The 24,854-nt window shown below is 39.8% G+C and overlaps 1 protein-coding gene across 3 annotated transcripts in view; it reads left to right on the top strand.

Annotated features, from left to right (window-relative positions):
• LOC109059133 (mitogen-activated protein kinase kinase kinase kinase 4-like) overlaps positions 1-24,854 on the top strand; it is a 119,821-nt gene that overhangs the window by 37,205 nt on the left and 57,762 nt on the right. For all 3 annotated transcript variants that reach the window (XM_042716314.1, XM_042716313.1, XM_042716312.1), the window contains exons 2-4: positions 3,399-3,477; positions 4,565-4,740; positions 24,614-24,686. In XM_042716314.1, coding sequence (XP_042572248.1) covers positions 3,410-3,477; positions 4,565-4,740; positions 24,614-24,686 — 317 coding nt within the window. In that variant the 5' untranslated portion in view covers positions 3,399-3,409. The remainder of the gene's footprint in view (positions 1-3,398; positions 3,478-4,564; positions 4,741-24,613; positions 24,687-24,854) is intronic.

Genomic DNA, 24,854 nt, shown 5'->3' with positions numbered 1-24,854 from the left:
TAAGCGTAAAGGAGCAACTGTATTTAAAATGCTAGAAAAGAGAGAGTCCATAGTTTCTGTTACATCAAGTTGTTCTAAAGTTTTGGATATGCTAAGGAATTGGGATACATCAGGAAGATTATTTACAAATCAGTCTTTTGTGGTAGAAGTGATGGTTCTACCAAACTTGTAACAAGAAGTAGAATTTACAGTTTTAGCTATATGAAGTTTGCGCACAACTAAATAATGATCTGAGATATCATCGCTTGGCTGCATAATTTCAACACCATCAACATCAATTTCATGTGACAGTATTAAATCTAGAGTATGATTTTGACAATGAGTAGGTCCTGAGACGTGTTGTCTAACCTCAATAGAGTTCAGAATGTCTATAAATGCTGAGTGTTAAATTCAAGTGTATGTGCGGAAAATTATTAATGCGGACGCATGACAGGGAGGCACTCTCGCAATCATGTTTTGTATTTTTTCCTGATAATGAAATAACTTAAAACTGCGGTGCCGTACATACATGAGAAAATATAGGGCCTATCTGCAGAAAGCTTGAAATGTCTACTTTTAAACGAACCAATTCAAAACGAAATCAAATACTCCTGTGGAGAATCTCCTGTGGACATGAGAGTCAGCACATTGAATTTCATCTTGCAGACTATATATATATATAATATATATATATATATATATATATATATATATATATATATATATATATATATATGTGTGTATGTGTGTGTGTGTGTGTGTGTGTGTTTATTAATAAATAATTAAAATGTCTCCTTTTCCACAATTATTAGGCTACTTCTGCCTGTGCTTTGTGGCAAACTTAACGCTTGTGCGTGGAATATATTAAGGCTCATTATGGATTAGTAGAGTGTTAATTTAATATAAAGTGCGATTAGTTGAATGATTGTTTATGTAATTTAATGCTGGTTAGTATATATATTAAGATTCATTATGGTTTAGTTTTCCACCTCACAGTATAGAATTAATTAATTAAACTTAAAGCATTTTTATAGATTTCAGAACAGTCCATAACGGAGAGATGACACATCCTTAACATAGATTTTTTCCTCTGAAACACAAAAACGGAAAATGAAATAACATTTTATGTTTTGAGAATAGTCAACCCTTCTCCATTCTGCAGATACAGTATTGTTGCTTCTGGTTTGTGCATTGTAAATCACAAAAAAGTCTACAAAAATATGTTGTCTCCCAAAAACTCGGGTCTTTTTTTGTTGTCCATAAGGCATGTGTATTTCCTAAATCTAAAACAGCAGATAAAACACATCGTAGACGGATACTTTTATTCAATATATTGTTAATGAATACATTCTGTGAGAATTTATATTTCAGGGTTTGACTGTGAATGTCTGTCCGTAACACAGGAACTGCCCAGTAATGAAACTAAAAATGATTAGGCCTACAGTACATGAAGTCTCAGGACAGTTTCTTATTACTGCAATATATTTTTACATTTGTATTGCCAAAACGACTGCAGCTTACAATTAAAATAGTGCAAAACTGAAAATAGTAAAGCAGCATATAAATTAAGAACAAACGTTTTTGTCTCTTTGTCAGACACACATCTCTTTCAGCCAGTTTCTTTGTCTGTCACTCAGAGGCACCTCATGTCTCCTCAGAAAAAACAGTCATATTATATTGTATGTAATACTCTGTATGCCATTGCAAAAATTGCAAAAGCCAAACCAAACAAGGCATTTGTCTGGAAACAGAAACTTTGCCTAAACCGGCTCTGCAAGTTTGAATCGCTTAGACACTCTCCATATGAAAGAGCAAGCGATCCACACCTTTATTTTCAACACCCACAAGCTATACAGAACTACCCCCAAACCCCAACCCCCTCCAGTTGGAAAGAATTCAGTCACACTTCTGTTGCTCAGTCTAAAATGGACATGCTGTATCTAAAAGAAAAATAAATGGTGTAACATAAACCAGCTACATTACACATTATAAACTACATTATAAACGTCTTACTGTCATTATTAGCCCTTCATGGGTTCAGTCTACATGTATTCTGTAGCTTATTGTGAATATAAACAATCAGTTTCGGACATGGCAAAGCTAAACTGCGCCTGCTTTTAGAGCTTTGCATTTTAGCCCGAGCTCAACATGTCCCTGTTCACGCAGACAGAGATGGCAGAAAGCAGTTTGTTTTCTCTATTTTACAATAGCACAATGTTTTGTTGATGTTCATGTGTGTACACACAAAAATACGGATACACCATTTACTGTGCCGAATGAAATATTAGTTTTATCTGTATGAGCAAAAATTACGGCCTTCAAGTTGTTTCCACTGTTATGAAGAACAGAATAACGTGATCACACTGGCGCCTCCGTGCATTAATAAGCACGCATCAGCTTCCACTCTCCACACAAACGCTAAGATATACGCCTAACAGCGCACTTTTAAATGTTTAAACTAACATTGTACTATGCTTTGTTTTCTTTATCTACAGATTTTAGCAAGTCATGATGATTTTAGAAGGCTAAATTGATCAAACGTGATTAACTCAGCAATCTGCTGCTATTCGCTTGGTCGTCACTCAAAAAAAAAAAAAAAGAAGAAAAACTTAAATTTAACAAAAAAAAAAATTTTTCCAAACATTTTTCTAAATGCATTAATAATGAAATAATAAGAAATATAACTTTGCAATTAAAACCAAAACTGAACTGTTTTAATGGCTGCAACAGCAGCTGTGTAATTAGGAAGCGAGACAGAGAGAAAAAAGACAGGCTCCAGTCGGACTCGGGCTGAGGAAACAAGTAATGTCGGCCAAGGGCCGGCTATAGGGCTTAGGTTTGATTAATCACTTACCCCCATGTCGTTCCAAACCCGTAAAAGCTCCATTCGTCTTCGGAACACAATTTAAGATATTTTGGATGAAAACTTGGAGGCTTGAGACTGTCCCATAGACTGCCAAGTAAATAACAGTGTCAAGGTCGATAAGAGGTATGGAAGTCATCGTCAAAATACTCCATCTGCCATTAGACATGCAATATTGGTGTTATATTAAGTGACGGGAACACTTTTTGTAAGCGAAGAAAACAAAAATAACTACTTTATTCACAATCCCTTGTCAATGGTCTCCCCTGTGTCTCTCCACATCACCGTATGCTGTGTATGCTCTTCTGTGTCTTCCGCGCCACAAGGATGTGCTGTTTCTACATGTATTTAGCTTTGATTATTTATTAATAAACCGCGCATCTTTGTGGCGTAAATTGTGTTAAGAAGACGAACTGAGCTTTTACGGGTTTGGAACGACATGGGGGTAAGAGATTAATGACAAAATTTTCATTTTGGGGTGGAGTATCCCTCTAAGTGTGTTTATTTTTGTTGTGCTGATGGACAACTTTTTGTCTTTTCCCATCTCTTTTTGCAGCTCTATGTGACATGCATCCGATGCGCGCCCTTTTCCTTATTCCCAGAAATCCTCCTCCACGGCTCAAGTCAAAGAAGTGGTAAGACGATCCCCTGCAAATTTTTAATTTTTTTTTCCCTCTTTGTATTTGTATTTTTTTATACTATTTTTAATTATAAATTACTCGTAACAGAAGAGCCACATTGGTGATGTCTGATGTTACCAAGATTTTTTCTGTCACAGAAAACCCCTCTCTTTTTTATAATCATGAAACTCATTCTTTATTTTCCTCTCTTTTATAATTATGAAGCACATTCTTTACTTTCAATGTGAAATTTCCTGTGAGTGACGCTAAAAGAGCAGATTAATGTGAGCCGCTGAAATAAAATAGCATACCACCTACACTAAACCCTACCCTAAACCTAACCAGGCAATAACAAAAGCAAACATTAGATGAAAGCACATTTGCTGCCATTTCGATTCTTTGAGCTCTTTTATCAAGTCTAATGTTTCACAGGAAGTTGACAAATGAGCAAGTTTACTATGTCAGCCTTACATGAGGAGCTAATGATATGCCAACATAAAAATGTGTGGTATGGTAAAAGTATTTTGAGGTCATTGCTTTGTATTGTACAAGGTACCTCAAGATAATCTCTGAATCCTTTTGGTTGTTTTGGTATCTGGTAAACTTTTGGATGTTAAATTAAAGGATTTTCAATCAGCTTTGGATTTTTCCAATGTCAGTAGTGTAAGTAAATGAGCAATGTGTATTATTTTCTTTGTTTTCCAATGTCAGTAGTGTAAGTAAATGAGCAATGTGTATTATTTTTCTGTTACCTCCACCCAAGAAAATTCTGCCTGGATGATGTAAATGCCATTTCCAGTGGACTTTTGAAAGTTAAAGGGCTTTTTGTTGAAACTGCAGATTTTACTTCTGCATTTTTGTGTCCCTGCAAACAGACAGTCTGATTGAGTCCAGTGTTTTATGGGTGTTGAAGTTTTCCTACCTATTTTCACCAAAGCCCTTTTTCACTGTTTTCTCTAGTTGTGTAGCATTAATAAAAAATGTCTGTTTACTACATAGACAGCATATTTCAATTAAAAATCCAATTTGCCAATGGTGAATTACCCCTTTAACAGACCAGACTTTGCTTTTCTCTCTAAGCTTCTGTTCCCATTTTCCAAAGGTCCAAGAAGTTCTTCAGCTTTATTGAAACCTGCCTAGTGAAGAATTACAACCATCGCCCCTCTACAGAGCAACTGTTGAAACATCCTTTCATTAGAGACCAGCCTAATGAGAGGCATGTTCGCATCCAGCTCAAAGACCATATCGACCGCACTCGTAAGAAGAGAGGAGAGAGAGGTTAGACACTTTAATACAGAATTCATAACAGGATCTTTTTTTTTAATAATAAAACAGTTTATAGTGCTGTGAAAGAGTTTGCCCTGTCTGATTTTGTCTGGATTTTCTCTAGGCCATTATATAATTTAAATTATTTTTTTTTTTAATTAAAAAATTTGTTTGGAGGGCTGAAATCACTGATAGACACTGATGTTACATTAATGTTTCAGTTTCTCCTATCGGGTGTTTTGTCTTATGCCACTGTCTGTTTCGTGCACAATGTAAATAAACTTCAGCAGGTGAAGATATCAGCCGTGTGGACATTAGTGCAGGACTAATAATATCAATTTCTTGATTTTTAAAGCTGCAGTCCGTAAGTTTTTTTGGTTAAAAATTATCCAAAATCAATATTTGAGCAAGTACATAACCAGCCAGTGTTAAAATCTATTGCCTTACTTTAGCCTGATTCACAACGGTAATCTTATAATAATGTTTACTAATTTGAATAGTACAGGTAGGTTTTTGCGAGAAAATTCAAACATTCTCCTGTTTCATTATGTCACGTCTATAAACATAAAGAAGCTGTCCTGGCTACTAGGCTATCGCATGTGAGGATCCTGTGGGTTGAGGATCGTTTATAGCCTTTTCTCACAACAGCTAGAATAATTACATTTATCATTTTTATGGGGAATTGTAATCCAGAAAGGATTTTGTGTTTATGAAACACATGTGAATGAAATTATATTCCAGTAGGGCTGGACAAAAAATTTAATGTGATTTTCATGCGCATCTTGTTAGTAAAGCCGCTCCTGTGATAAGAAGTTAATCTCCAGCATGTGCGTTCAGATCAGAGTATGTGAGTGGAGTGCAGTGTTAATTTTGGCAGGCGTTTTTGATTTAGTCTTAGTCTTAGTCTTGAGACGAAAATGCTTAATAGTCTTTGTCACATTTTAGTCATTTGAGTCTTTCATAGTTTTAGTCTAGTTTTAGTCGACGAAAAGTCATTGCATTTTAGTCAACTTTTAGTCAATAGTTTTAGCCAAACTGTAGTTACCAGAATTTATTTTGGTAGCGATTTTATATGTAGTTTTCAAATTAAAATAATCATTAATTCTTCTCTCTTTAGACCAAATAAATTTTACAAATCAAGCTTATGAGAAATTTGAATCAAGGACTGAATTTGGAAAATCTTGAATAAATTATGACAATTTTCATTTTTTGGGTGAACTTTTCTCTTTCTTTAAAAACTTTCTCTTTAAGTGAAAAAGGAGCAACTTATTAATATATATATATTTAAAGAAGCACAATAAGTCAAATACAATAGAGATACCAGATACTGTAGGTTTTACTTAACATGTATACATTTATTTAACATCTTTTGTTGGTTAACATTAATGACAGATAGGCATTTAATTTGGAATGCTGTCCTTTTAAGATGGAAGGCATGCATGAAATACTGACACACGTTCAGTTTTCACCCACCTGTTCACGTTCACTTAATCCATAACCTACTGTATTTACGTGAGATACTCTGCACGATAAACATTTGGACTGCTGTGTGTGTATTTGAGTGTTGAGAAATGATTGCGCGCTGTATATGAGAACTGAGGAAGTGGAGCGTGGCTATGTAGTTTTAGAGTTAAAATTTTTATTAGTGTGATTTCGCCTATCCTGCCTTCACTAACTTTAAGTTAATCGGCAACGAATTGTGACTCCTGGGAAAAAACGGGACGTCTGGTTACCTTATCCATACCCCTTCGGGTGCTGAGGCCATTGTTTCAGATCGCTAGTTCGCGTTTTTGTAGTCTATCCTTCCACTGTGGCTGATTTTGACCTTTTTGTAGTTTGTGATATTTGCAAAGTGTTTGTGTGGGTTGGGATTTGTTGGGGTGGGAAAGAGGCGCGGACGCAATGTTGACAAGCGTAAACTAGCACGTTTTAGGAGGGATTTATTAAACATGGATGCAGAAGAAGGTTCGGAACTGTCCGAATATGTACAGTCACTGACTCTGCGGGACCGTGACAAAAAAAATAATAATAAAAAAAGTGGGAGTTAGCATACTAGTCTGTACGCCGTATTGCATTCAACCACAATTGTCTTCTTGATTTCTGTGAAGGAATGTCGGCCGGGATCCGGTGAAACTTTAGTTTTGAACCTAAAGTGCTGTTCCTTCTATTCTGGCAGCCAAAAACACAACAAGACGACATTTTAAAGTCAAAACCTCAAACTTTTAGCGCGCCTGCTATGAGTTCTTCCTTATGTTTTGCCTCCAGCTAGAGCGGTGACGTCACAGTGATGTAGGCGATTAAGGGGTCTATACTGACTAGATATGCAAACACCCCTTATCTGATCGCAATCCAATGACAGGGACTCACATTTTGAAAGACAAAAGCCTATAGGATGCATTTTGAATGTCTGGTAGTCCTCAAATGACATTATAGTCCAGTCTCGTCTAGTTAACGAAAACTCGGCATAAATTTCGTCATAATTTCGTCATCAGATATTATTTTTAGCTCGTCAACGTCTCATCTTCGTCACAGAAAAAATGTTCGTTAACGAATATTTTTCGTCGTCGTCTTCGTTAACGAAATTAACACTGGTGGAGTGGAGTGGCAACAATTTCCCCTCCGCGCTCTGAGCATTTAATAATCACTCCGCTCCTGGTTAATGTAAATGCCGCTCCGGGAGCATAGTTCACTGACAAGTGTAGTGGTTGTTCTTTTGCGTTGTGTTATTTTGATGTTAATAATAAAAGACTTTCGACACATCTGGTAGTGCCAAAGTTAATTTAATTGCAGTACAAAACACACAAACAGACAAGCACTGTTATCTGCAACACTTTTCTCTTTTGCCTCTCCTGTAGTGACACTGCAGGAAAAAGAACAAACACACACTTTAGAACACACATACACATTATATATAATAATACAAAGTGTAAAAAATAATAATTAATTGTTAATCAGTTAACATGTCATCGTTATATAAAATAATTAAAAACAGCATTACAGTGTTTCTCGGATGTCAATTAACATACCTGTGTGGTAAAACACACAAACAGTCAAGCACTGTTATTTGCAACACTTTTCTCTTTTGCCTGTTAACCACAAAATACATGTTTAAGTACACCAGGTAGTCAACCACAAACACAATACAATACTGTATTTTAAAGACAACCAGTTCGAAGGGAGCATACTTTTCTTTTTGGGTTAAAAGAATTTCTTAATATGAAATTCGATTGGTATGACAATTAGAGATTAGACTGTACAGAAATTGAAATCTACACGCTAATACACACTATACTCATAGATGCGCAATGCTGATGTTGTTAACATTAATAATCTGAGAACAAAATATAACAATAATTATAATTTGCATGGTTTGATGTGATATGAGCTAATCGATTGTTAGATTGAATCACCATTGTGATTGACTTGTTACTTGTTCAGATGACCATATACAATGAAAATTCTTATTTGGGACATGTTTGAGAGACTTTGGGACTTTTAGGTTCTGATCAGGATGATAATGGATGAGTAAACCCTCCTGGGTTTCCGGTCAGAGCACCAATAATGAGTAGACAGGTGATTAGCTTGCAATGGTGTATAAGTAGAGAAGGGTCACAGATGTACAATCAAAGGTGTAGATATTCTGCAAAAATAAGTACAATAAAGAAATAAATAAACTAAAGATACAGTGGCGGCTCGTCGGGGCAGGCAGGGGAGGCACAGCTTCCCCAAAATTTTGAGGTGAAAATGGGATTTAATGTTAATAAAATTCACAATTCATTTCAGTTTGTGTTTCAGAATGTGTATTTTTTTTTTGTTTGTAATTTCACAGCTGTAATACTATAAAATCTTACTGAAGTTAAATCTCCGCTATTCTTTCGTGAATGTGTCGAATCTGCTGATGTAATTACAACCGCTAAAGGGGAGGGGGGAGGCCAATCAGCATAGTGTTCACTTTCAGCGCTGAGGAGTGTTATGAAAAGAAACCTCATAGGGGAGGCTAGCCTCCCTTCTGGTATATCAACCAATCATCATAGAGACGTAAAAATATGTGCTATTAGTTTGAACATCTTCCGCTGCACTGATAATGTACCAATTACTTTTCATGAGTAGTGATATTGAATATTTGATCGCCGACAGATTTACCAAGCTGTCATTCAAACAGTATATATACAAATTAAAAATAAAGGGAGATAAAACACGCCTAAGCTGGATATAGGCTACAGCAGTCGGCTTAATTAAATGGCCCAACAGGCAGCTCTCTTTTAGCACAGACTTTTAAAAAGGGATGGATGTTTGCTTCAAGTGACAGACCAGGGGTCTTTATAGTTTTTATAAAACTCTCCGTAGATTTCATCCTAAAGGGTACGTATGCACACAAGCTAGATTTTGCATACGCACAAAAGTTTTCAGATTTATAAAACCATGTGTACGCCAGAACGTGCATGAAAATCCCTTTATAAATCTCAGTCGGGGAATATGTGCGCATGTGCATCTCCACCCCGACTCCTCCCTGAAATCATATATAACCATATATGGAGCTTACAATGCCTAGTTTTACTATGCATAACCTCATCTGCATATAATTTCCATGCATATTCCCACCCACGTACCACCATATTTAACACCGTTAAAGGTACAAGACATTAAGGAAATATGAGATGCGAACTATAAATGCCATTTGTGCCATACACAATTTTTATTGCTTAAAATCATCCAGTATTCTTGTTACGTTTTAGCATAAATATATCAAAATCCATAAAAACAAAACTGTTTAAAATAGTTCTCAGATAAATATTTTAGAATAGAGTTGATAATAATAATAATAATCGGCAGACTAATACAATTAGTGTGCCCCCTCTATTTTAAAACCCACAAGCCGGCACTGTATGTGTGTGTGTGTGTGTGTGTGTGTATATATATATATATATATATATATATATATATATATATATATATATATATATATATATATATTTGCAACATGGTATGTGTGTATATATATATATATATATATATATATATATAATATATATATATATATATATATATATATTTATACAATAGTAACATTTACTGTTACATAATGAAACCAAAGCATTCATAATTTACATAATTGGAATTTCTCTACTGAACATAGTTAAATGAAAGGAGACAAGATATATTTCACAGAAAAACTAAAAGTCATGAGTGATCATTTGTCCCTATGAACATAACGCATAATGGATAGATTCGTGGTGCATATGAGTAACATTTACATAAACAGAAAGCTAATCACTCGTTTGGTATTGTAGCAGTTTAACAGAACAACATCACGTCATTAAGACATCTTAACACTGATTTACATCTTGATAAAGAATAAATAATCACACACTGAATCATATTCCCAATCTGTACACTAAAGAACGATCGTTACAGGCCATGTCTGGGCATGTTCATATGTTACAAACGCATATAACACTGTAGCAATTCCTACTAACACAAATATAAATAAAATAGGCTTACTTTGTGGTCAGTGACTAACATCTTGATATTAAATCTGCAACAATCCCCACAACAAACTGAAAGCATCATCCTTGCAGCTGATGGCTCGGACAGATCACACGAACACAGCAAACAGCGGCAGCTCATCAAACTACACTGCCCCTAACGTAGTAATATAATGACTCTGGTTTCATAGATGTGGAGCATCTTTGCTTCCATGAAAGGCGACTTATCTAGTCAGTATTGGGGCATTAAGTCCTTCATTTAGTAAGGCCGGCAAGGTGACCAGGCGAGCTACCGGTCGGGTATAAACTTGACCCTTTATCAACACATCAGCTGACCTGATATGACCATCTGAGCTTTGGTGGGTCTTGATCACTTGTCCTACAGGCTATAAGCTTCGAGGTAGTTGGGGGTTTACAGTCATAGCAAATGTCTGTTCCTTTAGGCTGGGAGGAGAGGCTTGCCATTTCTGCCGGGTTTGGAAGCTAGGGAGGTAGTCCCGTATGAACCTGGACCATAATCGGTCCACTAGGACCTGGGAATGTCTTCAGTGCCGGCGACTTAACATCTCTGATTCTGGATAAACGACTTGCGGCAAAGATCTATCAGGCCGCCCCATGAGGAGACTATTTGGAGTAACTGGGTCAGCATCTGTCACATCTGACGACACGTACCCTAAGGGTTTTGAGTTAAGGATGGCCTCCACTTCCAGCAAGACTGTCATTAAGCCCTCCTCTGGTACTGACTGTGCACCCAAAACTGTGTATAAGGCAGATTTAACCTATCTCACTTCCCTCTCCCAAACTCCACCAAAATGGGGGGCCGATAGAGAATCCAATAGTATCTCCGTATTTCCGCGAACAACCGTTCCGATCCAGGATAATGTAACTGGTCATCATAATGGTGAATAATCAAAGGAGTGACAGGGTGGTTAGGATCCAGAACCAGAGGATGTAAATTGGAGTCCTCTGCCTGCAGTTCTCCTCAAACGACCTCCCACCCTTATCAGAGCAATGGATGGATCCATTTCAGGGGCTAGGGTAACTAATCAACTCTAGGACCTAACTGGCTTCCCAGTCTCTAACAGTTTATAATCCTCAGGGGAAGGATTCCTGCTGCGCTCGTTTGAGGATATGGAGCTCAGCCTGGCGGTAGTCTTCAGCCTCTGGAGAAGTCCCTGGAGCCAAGTTGACCCGAAGTTCTTGGGCAGTAACATCCAATAGTTCTTGCCAGGGGTTGTAATTCCATTCATTAATCTTACCAGACGAGAGAGAAAAGGTACTGATCCCACAGAAGGTAGATTTCCGTAGTTCAACCTGGTCTTCCCTAGTTTCAGTCTTAGGGATAACTGGCCATTCTCCATTAGCTCCTGGATCTCAGTGATTCTGTTCCCCACAAAGACTCTGTAACAGCAGGACTCAGAATTCAACCACTGGAGGACTGTAGTAGAGTCTGTCCACAGGGAAATAGACTTGATTGGTAGGGTTAACTCAGTTTCAAGTAACTACCACAAAGTTCCAGTCTTGGAATGGAGTGAGCTCATTTAGGAGTGACACGGGAGCGTGCTATAATGAAGGGCAGATAGGTCTGACCATTGTGGTCAGTAGTCCGGAGGTAGGTCACCGCTCCATATGCCTGCTCCGAGGCATCCAAAAAGTGGGTGACTCCATCCATCACAGTCATGGGTGACTCCATCCATCACAGCTTCAGGAGGAACATAAGACAGTGGAAAGGAGATACAAGGAAGGTATTGTAGTACTTCCTCCCATGCATTCCAGGTGGTAGATTGGGGTCATCCCACTCTCTCTGCTTGTTCCACAGCTGCTTAATGATGACTTTTGCCTTAGTGGAATAAAGTAGAAGCCATCCCAGGTTCCAGCCAGTTCCAGCTCAGACCCAGTATTGATTCAGGGATGTCCGACTTCTCTTGTGTCAACCACAGCTCCACACTTGCAGCTCAGGCAGGCAAGTGACTCAGCATCGTAGGATCAGTGGAGGCTTATTGGCGAATTTAGAATCCAGCTCCGGAAAGGATATTTCGTAGTCAATCAATCAAGTTCTGAGCCTCATCTGCAGTAGGCAGGCTCTGCAGGCAGTTATCGACATAGAAACACCTCTCCACTGAAAATCGGATTGCCTCATCCGTCAAGGGGTGTTGCCACACATGACACTGTAGTGCAAAGGTAGAACAACAAAGACTGGAGGTTGTGCTGAAGGGTAATACCTGCCACTCAAGAATTCTGGGTGCCTCATTAATCTTCAGGCCAAAGGAATCGGAGTAGAGGATGGTCCTCAGGTATAAGACGAACCTAATGGAACATCCGACTGCCACAGGATGTTCTCTGAAATGGAAAAGGATGCCCAACAGTGAGACCCCGAGGGTGGGTCCTGGCAGCAGGTACTGATTAAGGCTTTGTTCCTGATACTGATAGGAGCAGTTATAGACAAGGCGGAACTTCCCATTGTGACTAACGAGATGGTAGGGGTTGTACCAGCATTCATGTGAATCAGGTATAGGGTAGGTAGGACTGATTCTTTAAGTGTATTCAACAAAGGCATGTCCTTTTGGCACAGTAGGGGTGTAGCCAACCTGTTGATTCCCTCCATTTCCAGGGTGAGAGTCTTATGGTCAAGCAGCTGAAGAGCCTCCTGATCCTGCTTGGGTTACCTCTTTGCCCTCCCACAATGGAACCGCACACACTGCCGTGGGGTAGGAGGACAGCCCATAGAAGATAAAGGACCCTGGAGTGTCCATCCTAGGGGTGTGTGAACTGCAGCTGGTGCACCCTGGCTGCCCCATTGAACAGGCTCTATTGGGGTTATGGGATGGGGCTGATCTGAACCGATGAGAAGTAAAGGTTGGACTTCAATGAGTGTACGGAGGAGAAGACCACACAGATGTCTGTACTTCTGTTGTAGCTGTTCTACCAGGTAAGACTGGCGTGACAGGTTAAGACGATCAGCCATGAAGGCATGATTCATCTTATAAACTGGTCTGAGGTTTACAGAGGGGAGAGATGTGAAAGGAAATAGAACAACCATGAATGACCTGAATATCATTTCTCACTGTCCACAATGGAAGATTTTCTGGGACACCCTGAATCCCCAAGGCCTTAACTGCAGTGAAGAGCAGAATGGTTCTCTCTGACCCATCATAAGAAAAGCGAAGTTGTCCAAGTATCGATTTTCATAATGCAGATTCACTGGAACCACTTTAAGCATAACTTGTCCTTTGACAGAGGGTTTATCCAGCAAGAACCTATCTGGATAGGAATTCGTTAGGCAGCTCTTCTCAGTTTTAGCTGAATCCTCCTATGGGGATGGACTGACATGGACCTCATGGAGAGGGCAGAGATGGGTGCCCTGGCAGAGGTTGCAGGGCTTTTTAAGGTCACACTGAGCAGCATGGTGTGCCCTGGCACAGTGCCAACAAATGGTTGTTACTGCGAATCCACGTCCTGACCTGGTCTGAGGTAAGCTTAGCGAAGGATGCACACTGGCTTAGGTAATGCTCAGTCTTATCACAGAAAGGACAATAATGTTTCATTTTGGCAGGCTTGGTTTGTGAAACAGTACCTTTCTGATGGATGGGAGTCTCAACTGGGGATTCTCCAACTACATGGAGGATGGTCACGGTTCTCTTCCCTGAATCTGATTTAGCATGTGAACCCTTGGAAACTCGGTATCGTAACTGTGGCACCAAGTTTCGTAACAAAGCCAGTTTGAAAGATGAATCAGATTAGGGGTTGTGCCAGGTTGGCGGAACATATGCCAATGAAACTCAGCTCGCAGCTCAGGGGGTAGCTTACTCAGGAGGCATATGACGTCGGACCCACAATTCAGCTCCAGCTCACCATCACGTCCCAGGGTTCTCAATAAGCTCACTAGTGACTGCACCTGGAGAGCAAACCTCTGGAAGACTGAGATATCACCTCGCTTTGTCAGGACTCTAGCAGTAGCAGTCTTCCTTAAAGCTAGCTGATGTGGTTGACCAAATTTATCACGAAGCACTGCCATTGTATCAGTGAATGGGAGTAGGTGAGTTAAGATAAGCATTCGTTATCATTCTAGCCTCCTCTAGCTTAAGGTGATCCACTAAGATCTGATATTTGAATAGTTCAGTCCCGTCTGGGGGAAGCAGGTTCTCCAGAGCTATCCAGAGCCAAGCGAACTCACCAGGATCTGGCGGGCTGAACATAGGAATCGTAGAAGGTCCCCAGTATACATATTCAGTTTTAGAATAAGGTGCTACAGGACGTAGGCCGGGCTCTGCCTTTGGTGCAAAGGCATTGGAGGATTCAAATGAGCAGGTACCGAACTGAATCATGAAGAAAACAGGCACAGTCATGCGGTTAGCAGGTAAGGGTATGTGAGTAACTCTCGAAAGCTCTTTAGGGGTAGGAGCCGGGGGGGGGAGCCCACAAGTTGTAAGGAGCATAAGGCTGAGGAGGGCGGTGTTTCAGTAGCCGGGTACACAAAGGAATTCTTTCTAGTCTCTGGCATCACCGACTGGTAAAAACAGTCGGAGGGTGCAAGGTTCACCCCACCTGGTTCATCAGGTTAACGTCAGGCTCAGGACCATGGCAGGGTGGGGGGAAGAAGATCAGCAAAATTTCCATCCTCTGCGAAAAGGTGTGGTTCATACCACTTTACAGGAGGACTGGATAGCGGGCAATGCCGGTGGCTGTGCTGATGAGATATTCTGGCCTTTAGTTTGACTAAGGTCAGCTCAAAAGGTCAAAGGTCAGCTTCTCTCAGCTCCTCAGGTCTGCCTGGAAAGCCTGATGAGTCCGCATTAGTTTGTGCCATGCTCATGACGCAGGTGCTGTAATTCCACTGTCGTGTGCAAGAGGAAATGAAACCAGAACGCTTGAGGCGAGGAGAAGGATATGGCTTAATTGAATTCAGCATGCTGTGGAGGCTGATAATTTGAGGGACACGATCTGTGAGATATAGTCTTGCTGAGATATAAAATAAGTACAATGAAGAAATGATTAAAACTAAAATCTATATATAAAAACAATAGTAACCTTTACTGTTACATAATGAAAACCAAAGCATTCATAATTCACATAATTGGCATTTTCCCTGCGTACTGAACATACAGTTAAATGAAGGGAGATGCAAGGTACCGCGTTTCACACAAGCCAGAAAATGGCGCTACAAAGTCATGAGCAGTGTTGGGCCCGCTTAGTCACGAACGCATTACTTAGTAATGGGTTACTGTAATTTGATTACTTTTTTAGTAACAGAGTAATTTAACGTGCTATAATTAAAAAAAAAAGAGGCAATATTAAGCCGCTAGTTACAAGCCAGGGGTTTCTCTATATGTTACTATCCGTTGTTAGATTGCTGCAGTATGCAATGTTTTATAATCTAGAGATTTTTAAAAAGGATGCCCTATCGTAGCACACGCATTGTCAAGTCAAGTGGCAGTGGATGAGAGGACCTGCTCCCCGCGAGAGTAGGGTTGGGAACTAATAAATTTAAAGTTTGGCTATGTCAACATTCAACATACATTACAGTATACAAATTTTCAGGTTCCGATTCAGTTTCCATTGTAAATGAACTGTTATGTTTTTTACTATTTTACCTTCATTGAATGTTTTTTTTTGTTTTGGGGCTGGAAGGTAGTAAGTAATGTTAAGTATACTAGTCCATCAATCAGCATGTGCTTCAAAGTTGATGTTTTTTACACCCATTAATAACATTTTGCTTTTCAAGGAAGGAAGAAGCTGGTTCGGCCAAATAGTCCGTTGAGGGCTAAGACACTTGTTAATTTCCGTAACAATTAATTAATGAAATATAAACTGTTATACTTATAACCATGTATACACACACTCCACGCCCCTATTTTACACATATAATGCAGTCAGGAGATGGTGTGATACAATGAGTGGTTTCCACATTTTCAAACATTTAAAATGCATGAAAATTAAATAGTTTTTTATCACTTTGAAATCACTCTTGAAAATGACCTGTACACTAAATAATCTAACCTTCATGCTTACATAACAATAGCAGTCTATTATTTAGTGGTAGTTGAAGTGAAGTCATTATGTACCATTAATAACAATATGGGACAAAATATAATGTTATTTAGTGGCGACAGGTGCTGCGCGCTGCTGGTTCATGTACAGTTCAAAACAAACGAAAACGAGGAAACGTGGTTGGCAGTTAAAGACCACGATGCGAGTCTGTGTGAACCGAGCGAGTCATTTGGAAACAATGTGTCCGTAATTAAAGAGGCAGGGCGGCGTTTCTGTTTATTTTGATTTGTGACATCCTTTACAGGAAAATGCCGAGAATCATCAGAACACGGCGCCAAGGCTGCTACAACAGCGCTTGATCACGTGGTCGCACCCAGAACCAATTTCGGAACCGAAATTTAGAAATTGCTCACAGCCACCCCGGTTCTTTTTAAAAAAAAAAAAACAGAAACCGGTTCTGAATAAGAACTCAACCCATTTTCAAAGAAAACACTGCCCAACAACTGGTCCTGCGGCCTAATTGGTCCCTACAACCTATGAACAGTAATTAAACGCTCCAAATATATGTATAGAATCGTGGTGCATTGAGTAACTTTTACATAAAACAGAACACTAATCACTCTTTGGTATTGTGTAGCAGCTTAAAGGGTTAGTTTACCCAAAAATTTTAAAATGTCATTAACTGACTCACCCTCATGTCATTCCAAAACCTGTAAGACCTTCCGTTTCTGGCTGGCGGACCAATAATAACAAAGGACGGAACACATTCAGCGGCGTCACTGCAGTGTTGTGAATGCACTCCACAAACAGACCCGGGAGAGAAGACAAGCTTGAATAAGTCGTAATTTTTGTTATTTTGGAACCTAAAGCTAATTTTCGATGTTCAATAAATTCTAAACTGACCCTCTGATGTACATGGACTACTTTGATGATGCAGCCAAAGGAATCGGAGTAGAGGATGTGGGTCCTCAGGTATAAGACGAACCTAATGGAAACATCCGACTGCCACAGGATGTTCTCGAAAGGAAAAGGATGCCCAAACAGTGAGGACACCCCGAGGGTGGGTCCTGGGCAGCAGGTACTGATTAAGGCTTTGTTCCTGATACTGATAGGAGCAGTTATAGACAAGGCGGAACTTCCCATTGTGACTAACGAGGATGGTAGGGGTTGTACCAGCATTCATGTGAATCAGGTATAGGGTAGGTAGGACTGATTCTTTAAGTGTATTCAACAAAGGCATGTCCTTTTGGCACAGTAGGGGTGTAGCCAACCTGTTGATTCCCTCCATTTCCAGGGTGAGAGTCTTATGGTCAAGCAGCTGAAGAGCCTCCTGATCCTGCTTGGGTTACCTCTTTGCCCTCCCACAATGGAACCGCACACACTGCCGTGGGGTAGGAGGACAGCCCATAGAAAGATAAAGGACCCTGGAGTGTCCATCCTAGGGGTGTGTGTGAACTGCAGCTGGTGCACCCTGGCTGCCCCATTGAACAGGCTCTATTGGGGTTATGGGATGGGGCTGATCTGAACCGATGAGAAGTAAAGGTTGGACTTCAATGAGTGTACGGAGGAGAAGACCACACAGATGTCTGTACTTCTGTTGTAGCTGTTCTACCAGGTAAGACTGGCGTGACAGGTTAAGACGATCAGCCATGAAGGCATGATTCATCTTATAACTGGTCTGAGGTTTACAGAGGGGAGAGATGTGAAAGGAAATAGAACAACCATGAATGACCTGAATATCATTTCTCACTGTCCACAATGGAAGATTTTCTGGGACACCCTGAATCCCCAAGGCCTTAACTGCAGTGAAGAGCAGAATGGTTCTCTCTGACCCCATCATAAGAAAGCGAGTGTCCAAGTATCGAATTTTCATAATGCAGATTCACTGGAACCACTTTAAGCTAACTTGTCCTTTGACAGAGGGTTTATCCAGCAAGAACCTATCTGGATAGGAATCGTTTCGGCAGCTCTTCTCAGTTTTAGCTGAATCCTCCTATGGGGATGGACCTGACATAGAGATGGCCCTCATGGAGAGGGCAGAGATGGGTGCCCTGGCAGAGGTTGCAGGGCTTTTTAAGGTCACACTGAGCAGCATGGTGTGCCCTGGCACAGTGCCAACAATGGTTGTTACTGCGAATCCACGTCCTGACCTGGTCTGAGGTAAGCTTAGCGAAGGATGCACACTGGCTTAGGTAATGCTCAGTCTTATCACAGAAAGGACAATAAATGTTTCATTTTGGCAGGCTTGGTTTGTGAAACACGTACCTTTCTGATGGATGGGAGTCTCAACTGCTGGGGATTTTCAAATTAATTGGGGGTTGTTAAGGTTTTCTTCCCTGAATCTGATTTAGCATGTGAACCCTTGGAAACTCGGTATCGTAACTGTGGCACCAAGTTTCGTAACACAAGCCAGTTTTGAAAGATGAATCAGATTAGGGGTTGTGCCAGGTTGGCGGAACATATGCCAATGAAACTCAGCTCGCAGCTCAGGGGGTAGCTTACTCAGGAGGCATATGACGTCGGACCCACAATTCAGCTCCAGCTCACCATCACGTCCCAGGGTTCTCAATAAGCTCACTAGTGACTGCACCTGGAGAGCAAACCTCTGGAAGACTGAGATATCACCTCGCTTTGTCAGGACTCTAGCAGTAGCAGTCTTCCTTAAAGCTAGCTGATGTGGTTGACCAAATTTATCACGAAGCACTGCCATTGTATCAGTGAATGGAGTAGGTGAGTTAAGATAAGCATTCGTTATCATTCTAGCCTCCTCTAGCTTAAGGTGATCCACTAAGATCTGATATTTGAATAGTTCAGTCCCGTCTGGGGGAAGCAGGTTCTCCAGAGCTATCCAGAGCCAAGCGAACTCACCAGGATCTGGCGGGCTGAACATAGGAATCGTAGAAGGTCCCCAGTATACATATTCAGTTTTAGAATAAGGTGCTACAGGACGTAGGCCGGGCTCTGCCTTTGGTGCAAAGGCTGGAGGATTCAAATGAGCAGGTACCGAACTGAATCATGAAGAAACAGGCACAGTCATGCGGTTAGCAGGTAAGGGTATGTGAGTAACTCTCGAAGCTCTTTAGGGGTAGGAGCCGGGGGGAGCCCACAAGTGTAAGGAGCATAAGGCTGAGGAGGGCGTGTTTCAGTAGCCGGGTACACAAAGGAATTCTTTCTAGTCTCTGGCATCACCGACTGGTAAACAGTCGGAGGGTGCAAGGTCACCCACCTGGTTCATCAGGTTAACGTCAGGCTCAGGCCATGGCGGTGGGGGAAGATCAGCAAAATTTCCATCCTCTGCGAAAGGTGTGGTTTCATACCACTTTACAGGAGGACTGGATAGCTGCAATGCCGGTGGCTGTGCTGATGAGATATTCTGGCCTTTAGTTTGACTAAGGTCAGCTCAAAGGTCAAAGGTCAGCTTCTCTCAGCTTCCTCAGGTCTGCCTGGAAAGCCTGATGAGTCCGCATTAGTTGTGCATGCTCATGACGCAGGTGCTGTAATTCACTGTCGTGTGCAGAGGAAATGAAACCAGCCGCTTGAGGCGAGGAGAAGGATGGCTAATTGAATTCAGCATGCTGTGGAGGCTGATAATTTGAGGACACGATCTGTGAGATATAGTCCTGCTGAGATATAAATAAGTACAATGAAGAAATGATTAAACTAAAAATATATAAAAACAATAGTAACATTTACTGTTACATAATGAAACCAAAGCATTCATAATTCACATAATTGGAATTTCTCTACTGAACATAGTTAAATGAAAGGAGACAAGATATTTCACAGAAAACTACAAGTCATGAGCAGTGTTGGGCAGTAACGCATTACTTAGTAATGCGTTACTGTAATTTGATTACTTTTTTAGTAACAGAGTAATTTAACGTGCTATAATTAAAAAAAAAAGTAATTAGAGTATAGTTACAAGCCAAGGTCTCTATATGTTATTGAGTTTTTTTATTGCTGACAGAATGCAATGTTTTATAATCTAGAGATTTTTAAAAAGGATGTAGCACACGCATTGTCAAGTCAAGTGGCAGTGGATGAGAGACCTGCTCCCGCGAGAGTAGGGTTGGGAACTAAATTTAAAGTTTGGCTATGTCAAAATTCAACATACATTACAGTATACAAATTTTCAGGTTCCGATTCAGTTTCCATTTAAATGAACTGTTATGTTTTTTACTATTTTACCTTCATTGAACGTTGTGTTGCTGGAAGGTAGTAAGTAATGTTAAGTAATGCTAGTCCATCAATCAGCATGTGCTTCAAAGTTGATGTTTTTTACACCATTAATAACATTTTGCTTTTTCAAGCAGGAATTTACCTTCATTGAATGTAGGAACTTGAGGGCTAAGACACTTGTTAATTTCCCTAAATTAATGAAATATAAACTGTTATACTTATAACCATGTATACACACACTCCACGCCCCTATTTTACACATAATAATGCAGTCAGGAGATGGTGTGATACAATGAGTGGTTTCCACATTTTTAAACATTTAAAATGCATGAAAATAAATATTTTTTATCACTTTATCACTCTTGAAATGACCTGTACACTAAATAATCTAACCTTCATGCTTACATAACAATAGCAGTCTATTTATTTAGTGGTAGTTGAAGTTGAAGTCAGTATGTACATTAATAACAATATGGGACAAATATAATGTTATTTAGTGGCGACAGGTGCTGCGCGCTGCTGGTTCATGTACAGTCAAACAAAACGAGGAAACGTGTTTGGCAGTTAAAGACACGCTGCGAGTCTGTGGAGTGCGCGTCATTGGAAACAATGTGCTCAGTAATTAAAGAGGCAGGGCGGCGTTTCTGTTATTTGGTTTGTGACATCCTTTACAGGAAATGCCGAATCATCAGAACACCGGCGCAAGGCTGCTCACAGCGCTTGATCACGTGTCGCACCAGAACCATTTTCGGAACCGAAATTTAGAAATTGCTCACAGTTCCGGTTCTTTTTAAAAAAAAAAAAAACAGAACCGGTTCTGAATAAGAACTCAACCCATTTTCAAAGTAACTTGCCCAACACTGGTCATGAGTGATCATTTGTCCCTACAACCTATGAACATAAAGCTCCCATATATGTATAGAATCGTGGTGCATATGAGTAACTTTTACATAAACAGAACACTAATCACTCTTTGGTATTGTAGCAGCTTAAAGGGTTAGTTTACCCAAAAATTAAAATTGTCATTAATGACTCACCCTCATGTCATTCCAAACCTGTAAGACCTCCGTTTTCTGGCGCGCCCAATAACAAAGATAACACATCAGCGGCGTCACTGCAGTGTTGTGAATGCACTCACAACAGACCCGGAAGAGAAGACAATGCTGAATAAAGTCGTAATTTTTGTTATTTTTGGACCTAAATGTATTTTCGATGCTTCAATAAATTCTAACTGACCCTCTGATGTCACATGGACTACTTTGATGATGTTTTTATTACCTTTATGGACATGGACAGTATACCGTACATACATTTTCAATGGAGGATCAGAAAGCTCTCGTACTAAATCTAAAATATCTTAAACTGTGTTCCGAAGATGAACGGAGGTCTTACGGGTTTGGAACGACATGAGGGTGAGTCATTAATGACATAATTTTAATTGTTGGGTGAACTAAGCCTTTAACAGAACAACATCATGTCATTAAAACATCATAACTCTGATTTACATCTTGATAAAGAATAAATAATCAAACGTTGAATCATATTCCAGATCTGAACACTAAAGAATGATCGTTATGGGCCATGTCTGGGGATGTTCATATGAACCAAACCCATATAACACTGTAGCGACCACTGATAACACAAATATAAATAAAATAGGCTTACTTTGTGGTCAGTGACTAACACCTTGATATTAAATCTGCAACAATCCCCACGAACAAACTGGAAGCATCATCTTTGCATCACACGAACACAGCAAACAGCGGCAGCTCATCAAACTACACCCCCCCCCCCCAACGTAGTACTGTAACGATGCCGGTTTCATAATAAAAGTTCCTATTACAGGAGCCTTTAATACAGATCATATATTCCAAGATGAAGGCTAGAATCAGTGATTACTAAGTATAGGATTCACACCGGTACAGTGACTGACTGCCACACATACACCTCAAAACATTAGATTCATCCGCGCTGGAACCATGCCAGAGTACAACCCATGCAAGAAGATAATTCTGCAAGTACCTGCAATTCCAGGTTTTCAAACAGAGATGGCGACAAAGAGGCAAAACTTATGGACTGCAGCTTTAAGCTTCATTTGACTAACCCAGATAAATTGACTTAAATCCCAAAACTGTACAAAGTCTGTGCAGTTTTCATATGATGTGTGAACAAAACTTCACTAAACATTATATGTAGTGTCTGCCATCCAATAATCACAAGTTTTGAACTTTCTTACTTTTGATTTACTTTTGTCAGTAATTTTTCTGTCCTAGGGTTAATTAAAACCCAGATGTTCTTTTGCTGTTCATACCTGCATGCCAGAACTCTTGCAGCAGTCATTTCTTAGACGTGTAGCAGGTTTTATTTGGTGCTGAAGCCAAATTCCTTTTCCTGTGGCACAGAAGAACCAGTCACGCAATTTAGTGCATAGAACATATCAATTTGGGCAACCAATTTATTAGTTGTAAAACACATAGACAATACCAGTCCCACTGCATACAGGTGCATCTCAATAAATGAGAATGTCGTGGAAAAGTTAATTTATTTCAGTAATTCAACTCATTGTGAAACTCGTGTATTAAATAAATTAAATGCACACCGACTGAAGTAGTTTAAATCTTTGGTTCTTTTAATTGTGGTGATTTTGGCTCACATTTAACAAAAACCCACCAATTCACTTTCTCAACAAGTTAGAATACTTCATAAGACCAATAAAAAAATAAAATAAAAATAAAAACTTTTTATTGAATTGTTGGCCTTCTGGAAAGTGTTCATTTACTGTACACTCAATACTTGACATTTTGCTTTAATTACTGCCTGAATTCGGTGTGGCATGGAGGTGATTAGTTTGTGGCAGTGCTGAGGAGGTATGGAAGCCCAGGTTTCTTTGACAGTGGCCTTCAGCTCATCTGTATTTTTTGGTCTCTTGTTTCTAATTTTCCTCTTGACAATACCCCAAAGGTTCTCTTTGGGGTTCAGGTCTGGTGAGTTTGCTGGCCAGTCAAGCACACCAACACCATGGTCATTTAACTTTTGGTGCTTTTGGCAGTGTGGGCAGGTGGCAAATCCTGCTGCAAAAAGAATTAAATCAGCATCTTCAAAAAGCTGGTCAGCAGAAGGAAGCATGAAGTGCTCCAAAAGTTCTTGGTAAACGGTTGCATTGACTTTTCAAAAAACCCAATGGGACCAACACCAGCAGATGACATTGCAACCCAAATCATCACAGACTTTGAAAACTTAACACTGGACTTCAAGCAACTTGGGCTATGAGCTTTTCCACCCTCCCTCCAGACTCTAGAACCTTGGTTTCCAAATAAAATACAAAACTTGCTCTCATCTGAAAAGGACTTTGGACCACTGGGCAACAGTCCAGTTCTTCTTCTCCTTAGCCCAGGTAAGATGCCTCTGATGTTGTTTGTGGTTCAGGAGTATCTTAACAAGAGGAATATGACAACTGTAGCCAAATTACTTGACACGTCTGTGTGTGGTGGCTTTTGATGCCTTGACTCCAGCCTCAGTCCATTCCTTGTGAAGTTCACTCAAATTCTTGAATCAATTTTGCTTGACAATCCTCATAAGGCTGCGGTTCTCTCAGTTGGTTGTGCATCTTTTTCTTCCACACTTTTTCCTTCCACTCAACTTTCTGTTAACATGCTTGGATACAGCACTCTGTGAACAGCCAGCTTCTTTGGCAGTGAATGTTTGTGGCTTCTTGTGAAGGGTTGTCAATGATTGTCTTCTGGACAACTGTCAGATCAGCAGTCTTCCCCATGATTGTGTAGCCTAGTGAACCAAACTGAGCGACCATTTTGAAGGCTCAGGAAACCTTTGCAGGTGTTTTGAGTTGATTAGCTGATTGGCATGTCACCGTATTCTAATTTGTTGAGATAGTGAATTGGTGGGTTTTTGTTGAATGTGAGCCAAAATCATCACTATTAAAAGAACCCAAGACTTAAACTACTTCAGTCTGTGTGCATTGAATTTATTCAATACACAAGTTTCACAATTTGAGTTGAATTACTGAAATAAATCCACTTTTCCACGACATTCTAATTTATTGAGATGCACCTGTATAATGTAGTACAAATACATATAAAGGTTGCCAACTCCCTGTGTAATTCTGGATTTTTGTAGTGTTTTATTTCACTTTGTAAAGCTGAGTTGAAGTATTTTGCATTAATTATTTTTTTTAAAGCTAATAAGATTTTTATTTAATTTCTTTCTCCTTTCAGATGAGACAGAATATGAGTACAGTGGAAGTGAAGAAGAGGAAGAAGAGCCACAAGAACAGGAAGGAGAACCCAGGTATAAAACTTGCCAAAAAATTTTTTTTGTTCCAGAATAACAAATACTTTGCTTCAGATGCATCTTGGAACTTTCAGTGTATTCATGGGTGGTTTGTCGCAAGTCTTAAGGTCATTTCACACTGAATCTGAATTTTTCATCCAAAAGTTTTGTCCGTTGAAAAATAAA

The sequence above is a fragment of the Cyprinus carpio genome, chromosome B1, assembly GCF_018340385.1.
Source record: "Cyprinus carpio isolate SPL01 chromosome B1, ASM1834038v1, whole genome shotgun sequence".
Taxonomy (NCBI): Eukaryota; Metazoa; Chordata; class Actinopteri; order Cypriniformes; family Cyprinidae; genus Cyprinus; species Cyprinus carpio.
This window is presented reverse-complemented; position numbering and strand designations above follow the sequence as displayed.